At 40.7% G+C, this 14,285-nt stretch overlaps 2 protein-coding genes across 7 annotated transcripts; both read right to left on the bottom strand.

Annotated features, from left to right (window-relative positions):
* Positions 1–189: 189 nt before the first annotated feature.
* On the bottom strand, positions 190–563 carry LOC109544796 (the record flags this gene model as incomplete). Its single annotated transcript, XM_048669277.1, is given in 2 exon segments — positions 190–326; positions 389–563. Coding segments are annotated over 2 exon segments (198 nt in total), but the record flags the coding sequence as incomplete, so codon positions are not given.
* Positions 564–667: 104 nt separating this feature from the next.
* On the bottom strand, positions 668–14,142 carry LOC109544791 (intersectin-1). Of its 6 annotated transcripts, none has more exons than XM_019915133.2 (26): positions 13,884–14,138; positions 13,618–13,795; positions 12,069–12,294; positions 11,796–12,015; positions 11,649–11,741; positions 11,444–11,594; positions 11,237–11,392; positions 10,961–11,181; positions 9,684–9,917; positions 9,406–9,633; positions 9,180–9,346; positions 8,937–9,127; positions 8,593–8,851; positions 8,368–8,543; positions 8,232–8,311; positions 7,990–8,177; positions 7,630–7,869; positions 7,273–7,546; positions 7,032–7,208; positions 4,141–4,400; positions 3,848–4,085; positions 3,465–3,796; positions 3,184–3,412; positions 2,913–3,011; positions 1,586–1,813; positions 668–1,525 (listed from the first exon to the last, which is right to left on the bottom strand). In XM_019915133.2, the coding sequence occupies exons 2-26, from the start codon at positions 13,791–13,793 to the stop codon at positions 1,374–1,376; spliced, it is 4,995 nt and encodes a 1,664-aa protein (XP_019770692.2). In that variant the 5' UTR covers positions 13,794–13,795; positions 13,884–14,138; the 3' UTR covers positions 668–1,373. The 6 variants fall into 6 exon arrangements, with proteins under 6 accessions (XP_019770692.2, XP_019770694.2, XP_019770691.2 ...); XM_019915135.2 differs by lacking the exon at positions 2,913–3,011 and adding an exon at positions 3,048–3,119 and having other exon boundaries at positions 13,618–13,827; positions 13,884–14,137; XM_019915132.2 differs by having other exon boundaries at positions 13,618–13,827; positions 13,884–14,137.
* Between the last annotated feature and the right edge of the window lie 143 nt (positions 14,143–14,285).

The following is a 14,285-nucleotide window of genomic DNA, read 5'->3' as shown; positions in this document are numbered from 1 at the left end:
TGAACTGAGAAATGTTTGATTTAAGTTAAGGGAAACGTGATCAGATCTACTTGTATGGGAAAGATTGTGCTTCGATCTTGCGGATTTTCGTGCATATGTTGCGGGAACTGATGGTAAGATATACAATACACTCAAGCGAAAATTGTAACAATTTCAGGATCTTAAGAAACATCTAGCCATCCCACTTACAATATAATCAAGTCGGACGATTGTGCAGAATTTCTTATCACAGTCGGTAATTCCGGTTTTACCCAACGAATCAAGATCATCATCACAAGAAGTATCAGAGTCGTTTTCAGTTGCCGAGCAAGTGTAGCATTTCAAACCTTGAGAGAAGTAAATCAATTTTTTTCATCAAAAAGTTAATTCAACAGGAATCCGTACATACCTGCAGATTTATCAACAACGGCCAACAAAAGTGCAATCAACAAGCAAAGAGTAAAACGCATTGTTTTAGTTCAACATAAATTATCCACAACAAATGCGTGTAGTAAACGGATTAAAAATAATGAAATCTAAGCTTGAATAACAAGGTAGATAAAAGCACTTGCTGTACGGATAAGATATGGCTCTAGGAAATCGCATCTGATACAATTGTATTTTCTAGTGGAAACCCTTCAAGTGATGACAAATTTTTCTGGCCGGGATTAATTAAAAATGCAAATAATTTGCTTAATCAGGACACATTTTATTGTCTATAGAACGGCGTAGAAAACGCAAAACAAATTTCATACTTTATAAGCGGTAACGCCTGGTTTTTTCTTATTGCTTTCTGTCGGGTGTTGCGAAGCATTCGTTAATTTTAGTTCATCTTCTTCAAGCAGAGATAAACCGAAATTTGTTTTCTTAGCCAGTACAAAGCTCTAAATTACTATGGACATTGACAAAATAACGAGTTTATATGAATGAATAAATCGGCTAAGTTTTCTTTAACTAAACTCAGTTTGTCAAGTTTACTAAAATCTAGAAAATCTTTGATTGATTAATTTGGCAGTATTGAGCAATCGACCGGACCGAATGACCAAAAAGTCGTGTAAACTCGACCAACTTTTACAAAAAGTGAGCAAACCCGAGTGTAAAATTAAAAAAATATCTTCTATAAAGAACGGTACATAGGCAATATATTTACATAGAGAACGTCAATAACTATAATAATTGTATAAACAAAATCTAGATCAAAAGCCTACATGATTCAATAGCATGGACTGGAATACTTGAATAAATACTATTTAATTTCATTAATACTCATAAGCGCCTCAGATGATCGTTAGAACACTTTTCAGAGCCTTAGTTTTACTTAAAAAACTGAGATTCTGTCTACTTAAGATTGAAAGCATTACTCATAAAACATCGATGTTCGGCAATAATTCAGTCTAGTAAAGGTTGAACAAGTGCAAATCAATTTTCACTGTTAGTTCGCCACTCTCCACCTGATGGAGGATGAGTTTCTTAATAAGCGGGCCATTAGTGTTTTGGGATTCCGTGTAAACATCGTGGAGGTTTAGTTCAGCTTTCCCCAAAAACTCTAGGGAACAGAAAACCAGGTGAAACTCTGACTAGTTAAACTGAGCCTTAAATAGCGTACCATCCAGGCTGTAAGGGTTGTGTTCCAATACGACAAACGTTAAACGCTCCTTGTTGAGGTTTCTTAACTGAAACTGCATGCTGCAGTTCCATACCAAATTGGCCAACTGCGGAGCGCCGTTTTGTTGAGTATTATTACCATTTTCCATGCTGTCTTTGGCAAAGTCGGTTTCTTGTTCCTGATTTCCCAGAGTCACTCTGCAGTAGATATTTTCGGTATGGGGTTTACCTACACAGAAATCATTATCTCATAGTTTTTCGACCAAATAGGCTCTTGTACATGTGTGTGGTTGCAAAGTTTTTAACCAAAAGTTCCATCAATCTAAGCTTATTCTAATCTAATCTACTATCTTACACTTATTGCTGTTTAGTTCGGTTGCATTTGTAAGTGTTCTAGTGGAGATGTTTTTGGGAAAAGGAACCGGGATTGTTTCTTCTTCTGAGAGAACATCTTCTTTTTGAGGACAAAGGGATTGTGTAATCGTCCAGTTGTCGGACTTGTTTTTAAATTTTGTCTGTAACTGTTCTTATAGTGATTTGTTTAGTGGTTTGTGTTCCGTTCGGTCTTAAGCCTGTGTCCCATGCATCCGTTTATACGATCGTACGATGATACGAAAGTGTTTCTTTTTATTCGTACGACGAAGTACGAATTGGCAGATCTCCAACCAATAGAAACACTTTCGTATAAACGGATGCATGGGACACAGGCTTTATCCGTATGATAAATCAACGTTTTAAAGATTCTGCAATTTTTGATTTGCCGTTCTGCGTTCGTATTTAAAGTGTTCATCAGCCTCAATATACAGGGTGGCTGATTGAAGTATCCCCTAACTTAACTGGCCTTTAACCACTGTTTTATGACTGCCGATCATGTTTTTGGGTCATGGATTCAAAGTTAATGAGACAATCTGTCGTAAAAAAAATTAGAAAGCCCTGGGTAAACAAGCATTTTGGCCGAAAGCGCGCGTCAACCAAGAACTCAACCCAATTCTCCAGATGCGAACCCGATGGATTTATCTTTCTGGCGAACTGTGAAGGCAAAGCTTTGCAAAAAAATTGAGAAAGCTTGAAGGCTCAAGAAAACACTGGGGCGATCAAATTGAAAATATTTAAACGCAATTTAGTAAGTTATTTGCATTTTTTTCTTTTGACGTAAATAAAATGATAAAGAAACAAAAAAACACAGGCTTAATCATGGGACACTTCAAATCAGCCCGGCTGTAAAATCAGGTAGAGAATTTCAGAAAAAGTGGTTTTTCAAAGTAAAAACGTTTCACTTTCTTCGAGTCGTGTTTAAATTAATTCAATCGGCGTTTGAAGTAAATCACCTTTTCTCTGGTCAAATCCGCATGTTTGAGGGTTGCACTTGACCAGAATTTCTTGGCCCTCCAAGACCACCAGCCATGCATACTGGCTTCTACTTAACACTGTAAACATGCAATGAAAATTTTAAATTTGCTTACCGGGCAACATTAAACGTTTCCCCTTTTGAATCAGCACGAGAATGCGACCGCACGACGGCCCCAAATGCAGTTCTGAACAAACAAAAGCAACATAAACCCGAAAAAAACACACAGAACGCATCCTTTCAATACTTACGCGTTTTTCGCTTGTTCTGTTTGGTCAAGTGGTTGATTTTTTCGAATACCTCGCGAGCGCCGTCAATTTTCTTGGCCCATGTGTTGCACTCGTGCACAGTCGCAGCCAGCAGATATATTTTGTAGCCGGTTTTTTCATCCTGGATTTTCACCACCCTGTTCGAATCGGTGCCATGCTCCACGGAGTCTGAGCTTTCCCTGCTGGCCGTCAGGTTCTGAACCAAAATCGGCTGAAATTCAAACAATAATTCCTTCCCTTCTAATAATCAAATGGCAACGCACTTGCTTGTACATTTTGTAGGTGATATTGGTGTTTTTCTGGAAATAAAACTGGCCAATGTTGCTTTTGCTCGGCTGGACAAGCATCAGGAAGTCATTGAACAAAAACCCCAATAGTTCTTTGCCAGTTTTCAGCTTTGTAAAGCTACTGAAATGCAGGAGTTGTCTAGGCCCCAGTTTATTCGTGTTGCTGTTGAATACCAGATTTAGGTCGTTTTGGACGCATTGTTGCAACCAGGCCATTCTCTCTTCGTTTTCCTTCAGTCGAATATTTTCGTTGACGCAACTCAGGAACTTTTCAGATATCCGTAGGGCTTCTTCCAAAAGTCTGAAATCTAATAGAAGGCATTAATCAGGGCAACATGAGCAGATTGCTGTGTGTCTACCTGGTTGATTTTGCGGGGTGTTTTCGATGATCTTGCTGATTAGTAGAGGGTATTTGGTGATTCGTTGCATGGGTTTGATTAAAAATGAGGATAGTGGCATTCCTTTGGTCATGTAGTTGTTTTGGCATTTTCTGACCAGCTCCCGGAATGCTGTATTGGTTTCGGTCAGTTCCTGAAGTAAGCTGGCGCTATCAAGTTGCTTTGCACAGAATGTGATGTATCCAGTCATCCTCGGCAACTAAGGGTGCATGTGCTTAACACACTGAATGTTGAGTTCGAGTAGAAACACTTACGTGCTGGCAAATTATATTTCCAATCGTTTCAGTCCGAGCATTGAACGCTTGGGTCAGCTCGGTTAGAAAAATCTGATTGCAATGAAGAATATCCTGCCAGTTGACAAGAATTTGGTCAATTTGATCGCTGGGGATTATTTTACTTTTCCTTAGGGGCAGCTCAAAAACCTCATGGACAATAGACATATCCTGCACGTACGCCTTCTCGGTTTCAATCAATTCATTTATTGCACCCTGCCGCTTTTTGTCTCCCACTGGCACTGCGTGGGAACAAACGAATTTAGGGGTTTGTCAATGGCCACAGAAAATAATTGTCCATTAATATAGTCTTTATTGCCTAACTAGATTTGCGCCTAAATTGTATAAATTGATATAGCATGAGTATCTTTCATAATCAGTAACAATAACAAAGTGCTAAACGATTAGTTCAGTAGGGTGGTGAATATTTGGGAAAAACTACTCAATAAAAGTAATGCAAAAGTGCAAAAACCAATTCTTACCCGTCACACCCACCCTACCAAACTCCACATTGAATTAAAACGACCGGTATAAAAAGAACAAACATAAAACCCTCTAAAATCACACACATAAAAACAATTGTTTCAATTATCCAAAAGAAACAGATCACAATAGTAGAATGACTTATAGCAGTTGATAGTTGCTTTACCGGGAATTACGTGGAAGTGTCCATTTCACAGCTGAAAAGGAGTTTTTTTAAAGGTTTGCCAGCATTTTTTTCTGGGATAAACAATCGTTTGCAGGAAATTTTACACGATTTTTTTGGTACTAGCTTTTGTAGTAACGCTGTGAAATGCACTGAATTACCTTAAGAGTACAAAGCATATCAAAAGAGCAACAGAAAAATGCACATTCTATTCTTAAATTTTATTTAAAAATTGAAGAATATTATGATCGTCTGCAGTTTATGTTCTTGAGATTTTACGTATTATTTTTCTAATACTCTTGTTGATAGAGCTTTGTTAACAAAGAACATCAGCAATCAAGCGCCGAGAAGAACAACAATTACGTCTAGTGCCTCAGAATAGTAAGTTTCTTATCAATACACCATGAGGAGAAACATATTCGGGATACGCCAATTACACTAAATAACTAAATTTTGGTTCTAGATCCGTAACTACACAGCGTTGTATGGTAGGATGGGTGCTAGTTCCTATAAAACAAAAGGAGCGAATATCAGCTACAATTTTACAGTTTTTTGCGTTGGAATTTCGTGCCTTGTGGTTTACCACATCGATTTGTTCATGTTGTAAATGAGATTTTATTTCAAGACTGAAATTATTTAAAAAGTTTCAAAGACCATTTGGCAGTTTTGGTAAGTTGATGCATTTTCCTAACGATGTTTTCCGTTTCCATTCTCTGATTAAACCAACAACTTCGAGGTAGAATGAGTCCCGTTCTCTATGAAATATTCATATTTGCCTGATTTTAAATGAAAAAACGCATAAACATTGCATCTTGCAGGATGCCTACGTCCGATACGGTTTCCTCAATTAAAATATAGCACTAAAAATCCAGCTTTAAGGTATAGGGTGTCCCAAGGATAGAGTAAAGCAAGTTTACGCTTAACCGCTATTTGTTGTTTCAAAATTCTCATTGTCATATTGTAAACCCACTAAACGGGCAAATGTATTCAACATATTCACAATTCCAAATCAAATTCATTCCTGGGTTTCAGTCATTTATTGTCTCTATTTATCAATGAAAATACGTTTTGGTGTATTTTTTCACCATCATCAGTTTTTATGTGTAGCGTTGTTGCTGCTTCAAGTTTTGGCATGCATTTTTTGCGCAGAAAATGCATGCCAAGGCTTAAAGACAATAAATGACTGAAACCCAGGAATGAATTTGATTTGGAATTGAAACACAGTCAGGAAAGTATATACCATATTCACAATAACAGAGTTCGTCTGAGAGCAACTGTTTTCTAATAGAACACCATCTAAATCGTGGGCGTAAAGCTAAAACTGACCAAGTCTAAAATACAAATTTTTGGTAGATGCACGTTTAAACCGAGCTGAAAATTACATGAGAATGCTTTTGGAACCTCTGCCATTAAAAACATATTTTAGTGCACCTATTTGTGTGGCCTTGCGGGACTTCGTCAGTTTTTAAAGACAAATATATAATTTTTTAAAATTACTTGCGACCATACGATCAACTCGTTCAATAGCAATAATCCGATTCTATTAACACGGAAAGTGCTATAAAAATTATTCAAATCCGTCGTCATTTTGTAATATTTGGATGCAAAATATTTGTCTTTGAACCTACAGCGCGGTCATAATAATCGTCCGAATTACCCTACTTTCAAACCGAAAAATCTCTATTTATATAAGAAACTATTGAGCAAAAAGATTTTCTTATCCTGAATAAAACAGTAACAATATACGGGGTGTGTCATTTAAAATAGTTAGAATACTAATAAAGTTAGAATATTAATAAAGTTTAGTCCTTTCTCCTGCAAAATTTCGAAAAATTTTGTGTGTAGACAGATAAATTTTCGCGAGCGCCCGCATGAATATGCGAATTTTCATCGTTAAAGCCGATAACTGCATATCTATCCAATTTTTGTACAAATTCGTAAAATAAAATACAGGGAATAGTTCTATTAGAAAAAAGTGCGCTGCAAATTTCCAGACGCACTCGGTATAAGTGTGAATACAATGGCAAAATGACGAGGAGGATTTTGAAACAAATCATACCCCTTAAGTGTAAACTTACTTTACTCTATTGTTGGCTAAAATCAGGCAAAAATGAATATTTTACTCGCTTCGCCAGTCCGATGTGAATAATTGCGCGCTTACGCTCAAAACATCCTGCCAAGAATACATCGACTTGCCAAATTGGATCATGATTAGAATACTACTTACATTGATTCTGTTGAAGCGGAGCAACGTAATTGCTGGGAAACAGCCCGGAAACACCATTTACTTCGCCTCTCCACCAAGCTTCCTCTTCTCGCGCAGTTACATTGATAATGTCGTCTTTCAGAAAGCTGAGTTCATCTGGATTATTGGCCGTGTACGGGTACAATGCCACCACTTTATCTGAAAACAAAAAACCCCGCCTTCAATATACTTCTAAGCTCGTAAGGGATTGTTTTCTATTTACCGATAATAACTTCTTGTTGCATCCTGGTAGTGGAAACCGGGGTGGATCTGCCGCTAATCTTGCCGCTGCTGTTCAAAATTTTCACGTAACTTGCCGGGAACCAACCCACTTGTCGCTTGCGGCCTTTGGCCTGTAGCTCGCCTTCCCACCATCCTGAATCCGTTTTTTTCCTAATCATGATCAATTGTCCTCTAGCCAGCGAAAGTTGCTCGGGACTGGTCGCCTGGTACGGTGCTATAACTGAGGCGATTTCCGGCTTCTTGCCTTTGACCACCTAATCACAAAATCGACCCATTAATTACTATTGAATAAAAGCAAACAGAACCCTCCCTCTAAGGTACTGGAAAGCCCACAAACCTGTGCATTAGACATCACAGAAGCATCAAACTGTTTCTCGGTGTGTTTGAGCTCGTTTATTTGGGACACTTCGTTGTTTATCTGCGACACTTCATTGTCGATCTGCGAGTTAGCGCTACTGAAGTTCTCGAGCGCGGAAGTGATTGCTGAGGCACTCACTCCAATCGGCATTTCAACGCTGGGTTCGTTTCGAGCGGTCGCGAAAGCGCTCACTTCTGACGAAGGTCGTGTAGTTAAGTTCTAAATGGGTTAATATAGGGTTGGTTAGGGCAGCACAGACAAAGCGCAAACGATTAATTGATTTTAACATAAAATTCATTTAGCAAAAACACCAAACGAACGCCCTCAGGTAAAACGTACATCGATTTTTTGGACGTAGTTGCTGGGAAAAATACCCAAGACGTCGTTGAGTTTCCCTGTCCACCAATCGCCGTCCTTCTTATACACTGCGATTGTATCCCCTGCGTTGAACGTTAAGTCCCCAGGCTCTTGCGACTGGTAAGGGTAGTTGGCGATGTAAAACTCCGGTTCGCCTTCAAGCTGGATGCCTGGAAAAAAATTGCACATCAATTTGGCAATTATTTAGGCGCTTTAAAAATTACCCGTCGTCAAAGTGGCCGGCGATTCAGGCACAACAGTGCTTGCAGAGTACTGGGCGTCTTGCCCATCTCCACTTATCTCCCTACAAAACATCAAATTTCACTGCTGCAACTGCACTTTTATTATGAATTAACGCACTCTGTTTTAATGGGTTCTACTTGGGGGGTGGCATCCTCAGGGATGCTAGCGGTTGCACTACCTCCTTTTATCCCGATCCCATCGAACGGTTCCACATACGATTCCGGGAACCATCCGGTGTGTCCTCCAATCTCTCCCGCCAGCCATCCAGGCTCCCCAGTTTGCTGCTCTGGTACCTGAAGTAACATATTTAGCCCACAGTTGCAAAACAAATGCAAGTCTTACATGGATAATATCTCCTGGTTGGAATGAAATTTCGTCACTATTTCGCGCACTAAACTCGTAGATTGCCTTGTATTTGTGCACGCCCGGTATATTTTCGATGTCTGCGGGCACTGAGTCATTCCAGGTGTTTTCAACTGGCCAACTTGAGGCAGTTGTGTCGTCGTTACCCCAAGCGTCTGTAGCTTTCCAGGCGTCACCGTAATGGGCCGATTTATTGGTACTCTTCAATTCCAGCACTTGCTGCTTCTTTTCTTCGTATCTAGATAAGTTAGAAATCGTAAGTTTACACCCCTGGTGAAACAAAAATTTGACTAAAAACTGGCGCTACTGGATCCGTGCATTACCTTGCATACAGCCCTTCGCAGTCCGTAATCAGCGTCTTCATTTCACCCTTCAGCTCCGTCAATTGGCTGTTGTTATTCTCGATGTCTGATAGCTTCGAGTCGATTTGCGTTTGGATGTCTGCCACTTTCTCGCGCAAGTTTTTGATGGTGACTTCCTTGTTTTCAAAGGACAGCTTCGTTTGCTCTGAGTCCTACACATCAAATAAACTAATCTTCGCAGGTCAGCTTCGTCCAGTCACCTACCTGGGTGTTAATTTTGTTTCGCGTGTCCAACTTTATTTTCTCTTGCGACAAGGACAGTAGTTTCGCATTCTGATCCTTTAGTTTGGTTTTGAGACGCGACATGTCCTGCATTTGGGCATCTCGAGTGCTCCGCATGCCATCAATAGTTGTTTTCACGTTGGACACTCCTGATACAACAAAGAAGTACAGATTTTTAAAACCCGCATTAAAAAAACTGTTGATTTACCGATTCTGGTATCGCATATTTTCTGAGACAGTTCCTTGACTTGGTCGTTCAATGAGGTCAATTCAATGGTCAAACTTTGGTTCTTTGCCTTCAATTTGAGAACAGTTTCCTGCTCTCTTTGCCGTTGCTGCTGCAGTTCTTGAAGCCGCTGTTTCTCCCATTCCAATTGCCTTTGTCGTTCCATCTCCCTTCTGGCTGCTTCTCGTTGCTCCGCCTGCCGCCTTCGTTCTGAAAGTCCTGTACTTAAAAAAGCACTAAGAAAAATATGCTTTAACTACCTTCTTCCATAAGCTTCTCCTTCTCTTGCTGCTCCCTCATGATCCGATCCAACTCCTCCAGTCGCTTTCTTTCGGCTTCCTGTCGTGCCTTCTCTTTCCTATCTTGCTCCTCTCGTTCCTTTCGCTCGCGCTCCTCTGCCTCTTTCCTCTGCTGATCCATCAAGGCTTTTCGTCGCCTTTCCAGCTCGGCTTGCCCTTTCTCGTAGTTTTCTTTGCGTTTATCTTCAAAAGAAGCTACAAACAATAACAGGGAATATAATCTTAGATCGAGTATACAGGGTGTCCCTCATTGCCCAACTCCATGGCCTGCAAGTTAGTGTGATGGAGTGAAACACCAGTCCAGAGTAAGTAAAACACATTCACAAATATGGAATGTATGTATGTATATGGAAAACGCGAGAGAAAAAAATCTATTAAAATGAAGTTTTGATGTGTAACCAAATTAATGCAAAATATGCAGAAAGATCAATAACATGTTTTTCGATCAACAGCCAATTTTTGTGCTTTTGCCTTCTACTTGAAGAAGATGCTTTAGTCATAAATCGTGCCTCTTCACAGAATCCTGTGTAATCATGGCATGCAACCGATTAAGAACCATAAAGTTCAAGCTTTAAAACCGACAGATTACCAACGTCGAGTGCAATTTAGTGAACAAATTGAAAAACGAATGAATGATTCCACAACCGTTAGAGATGGGTGTAGGAACGTAAGTAAGAAGTAATTTCATGTTTTCCGTCCCGTTTTGCATATTTCTCGGAAGCAACATGAGCAAGAAGGCTCATTTGTATATCATTCTAGACAGAAATAAATGACCCTTTTAGAAAGTGAACCATGGATGAGGAAATGTTGGCAGTTTTCTCAAAAAAGGCTAGAATTCAAGAAGTTTTAGATTTGCGTGGTTTTTTTTTGAGTTGCAAAATCCACTTGAACATGACGCTGCTTTTTTCGAACTTTCTCAAGAACCATTCGAGTCAGAGAATTCGTTTTGGGATCGTTGGATAGAGAATTGAATGGGGGGGTCATGACCCCCATGACCCCCCTCCCCCTTGGATCCGCCCTTGAAATCAGTTATAACTCGTTAACTCAGAGAGTAGCAACAACTCAATAGCGCAACTCAACACAGTGTTACCCAAGTGGAGAAAAACCTTTGGCTTCGCCGATGATCAAGCACTTGGGAGGTAAACTCGTGAAACTACAGAGAAGAGTGAAGATTCAATATTGGAAAAGATAGAACGATGTTTGCGAGATGAACACCCCATATAAACTGATAGACTTACTCTGTAGTAAAGTAGATGCCGGGTCTTGATCGGCATGAATCGTGCTGCCCTGACTGGAAATGGAAGCTGTTCTGGCGCTTCTTCTGAAAGATGGAGGAACCAAGTCCGGCGGTAGTTTGGTGGGGAGTGGCGTGCCTGCTAGGGCGGTTTCGCACAAATGCATGGCCAAAACGAACTCTTCGCACCCTAAACGTCCATCGGTGTCCATGTCACTTAAAGCCCTAAAGTCCAATTCCATTATCAACATTCGAAACTAAGTGACGCCGAATTACTGACCAGATTTGCGCCAGTAGCGCTTGAGGTAACTTGGTCTGTACCATAACGTTCCTAGCTTGAGCCCCGGAAAGAAATCCGCTCCGAGTCCTGTCCATCGTGTTGAACATTTGCGTGTATTTCAGTTTGATTTGCTGTGAGACTGACCATTCTACTCCCCTAAATTCCGCAGTTTACAACATGCTCACATTACGAAAATTCTCAACTTACATGCCAGAGTCGATTGATCCAGCCCGATCCAGACTGGTAACACTGGCTCTAGGAGTACTGGTGGCTCCAGGCCCGGCTAGAGGGAGAGCTGGAGTGCCCGAGGACCCAACAGAGCCTACTGGAGATAAAGGCCCAGCGGAATTCAGCGGAGCTTTAAAAAAATTAAGTGATCAAAGTGCTTTGTTGGAACCCTAACTGATCCTACCTGTTGCAATCATGGAAGGCTGTGGAACAGCAAATCCACCTACCGGCTGAGACCCCAACGGAGCTACATTGGTTGGCATTGGGGGCACAATTCCTGTTAACCCCGATTCAGTTTGCCGCTAATCACAGACTGTTTCAGTGCACTTACCCGTGGGTATCATAAATCCGGGGTTAGAAACCGAAACCCCCATCACATTGACTGGCTGCACAACCCCAGTGGGGGGCATTGGGGTCATATTGGGCAGCCCAGGAACTAGAGGCTGCATTAAGGGCTGGGTGCTGATGACACTAGGGGTGCTACTCAAAATCCGCTGTGAACCACTGATCATTGGCTGAGCAGTACCAACTACCGGTTGGACGAGTGTTACCTTGAAGACATTTTCAGTGAGATTTGAGTGGTTGCGCTCTGTACCACAACTACCTTTGGGGGTTCTGGACGCGCTGGCGGATGGTTGATCAACGCAGGGTTCGGTAACGGGGGAATGGCAGGTGGAGTCGAAGTGTTGTGGGGCTTAAGTGAGGCTAAAAGTGAGGGTGGCAGGCCTTTGGGAATCTCGAAACCCCTCAGTTTCAGATTGATCAGTTTGCATGCGATGGAAAACTCGCTGATGTCCATTTTGCCATCTGAGTCTGTGTCGGCCAAAGCCCTTAAACGTTATAAATAACAGCCTCTTATAGATAAAGACAAAACGATCCAAAGAGTCAACGAAGACGATAATATGTACATTTATCAATGTTCTGGAGATGATTCAAAATCGAACCGTTTTCCGCTTGCAGAGCTGGCTTTGCCCTACAAATGATGCAAAATTGATTCTCCTACTTTGCAAGTTCCTGGGAAAATAAGTGTGCAACTACAACCTGCTTAAATACCCGCAAAAACCAATTCCAGTTTTGGCAAATTCTTGAAAATTTCTTGGTGATGACCGAAAATCGAAACTTTTGACACGTGTAAAAGGCTGTACCCTACAAAATGTAGCCGAAATTTATTATCTGACTTTGCAAGTTACAGAGTAAATAAATGCTAAGCTCCAGCCTGCAAAAACTACCAGGAGAACCAGACGCGATAGCGAAAAAATCTTGAAAAAAAAATTTTCACACTTGCAGAGGATACTTTACTCTACAAGATGCAGCTGAAATTTATTATCTGACTTTGCAAGTTACAGAGGAAATAAATGCTAAAGTCCAGCCTGTAAAAACTACCAGGAAAACCAGACGCAATTGCGAAAAAATCTTGAAAATTTCCTGATGATGACAGAAAATCGAAGCTTTTCACATTTGCAGAGGAGACTTTGCCCTACAAAATGCAGACGAAATTTATTGTCTGACTTTGCAAGTTACAGAGGAAATAAATGCTAAAGTCCAGCCTGTAAAAACTACCAGGAAAACCAGAGGTGATTGCGAAAAAATCTTGGAAATTTCCTGATGATGACAGAAAGTCGAAGCTTTTCACACTTGCATAGGAGACTTTGCTCTACAAAATGCAGCCGAAATTTATTATCTGACTTTGCAAGTTACAGAGGAAATCAATGCTAAGCTCCAGAGTGCAAAAACTACCAGGAAAACCAGAGGCAATTGCGAAAAAATCTTGAAAATTTCCTGATGATGACAGAAAGTCGAAGCTTTTCACACTTGCAGAGGAGACTTTGCCCTACAAGATGTAGCTGAAATTTATTATCTGACTTTGCAAGTTACAGAGGAAATAAATGCTAAAGTCCAGCCTGTAAAAACTACCAGGAAAACCAGACGCAACTGTGAAAAATTCCTGCAAACTTCCTTATTAATGTAGAAAATCGAAACTTCACACTTGTAAAGCAGACTTTACACTGTTTTTTGTTTGTTTGCAAGTTACAGAGGAAAAATACTTGCAATGCTGTTGTCTTCTGCTGAATGTCCATCAAATAGTAACCCCAGCGTATGCAAAGAACTGTTTTTCGTTAAATTTAACCCATTTAAAGCAAGGAAGCACTTACCAAATCTGGCCAAGTACCAAAGGTGGAAGTTGGCTCTGCAAAAAGAACCCTTTGGCTTGTTCACCTGTAACCACCCCATTGTTGGGTTTTAAGGACCTGAACTGTTCTTCGTATCTCGCCTTTTCCCTTGCGACGATAACCCAGGGGTCGGTGGATGGGGTGCCAGCAGCAGACATAACTGGAGGAGAAATAAGGGGTTCCAGTGATGACCTAGATGATCATAGGGCTCGAATTGATCGGCTAGTCAAAGTGGGTTGCCATTTTACCTGTCTTTTCTCTTACTTCCTTTGAGTTCTTAGGGCTTTCTGGGCATATTTATTCATTCTACTCGTTTAAAACCTGCTTTTTACACGTTTGTGCTACCAAAGCAACTCCCCTGCATCCACCCCTTGAAACAATCAGTCAGAAAATCAATATCAATAGTACACTGTGCAAGGGAGCTGGGTTCTTTTACTTGTTTACCCAAGGGCTATTTTCGCCTGTCGCCAATTGACATCTGGAATGATGTGAGGCGGTGGAAAAGGGACAGCTATCGAATGCAGTAGGTTGAAAAGAGGCAACCTAGGCCAGGCGGGTATAGGAGGGGAAGTTAACGTGCAGGACGTGTATTTGCAGTTGCCTGTTTTCAGGACTGCGGGAGTCTATTTTTACAAATATATTATTACGAA

This window comes from Dendroctonus ponderosae, unplaced genomic scaffold (genome assembly GCF_020466585.1).
Source record: "Dendroctonus ponderosae isolate FM_Combo_2020 unplaced genomic scaffold, Dpon_F_20191213v2 Dpon_F_20191213_8, whole genome shotgun sequence".
Lineage (NCBI taxonomy): Eukaryota > Metazoa > Arthropoda > Insecta > Coleoptera > Curculionidae > Dendroctonus > Dendroctonus ponderosae.
The sequence above is the reverse complement of the archived record's forward strand: the minus strand, read 5'-3'. Positions and strand labels throughout refer to the sequence as shown.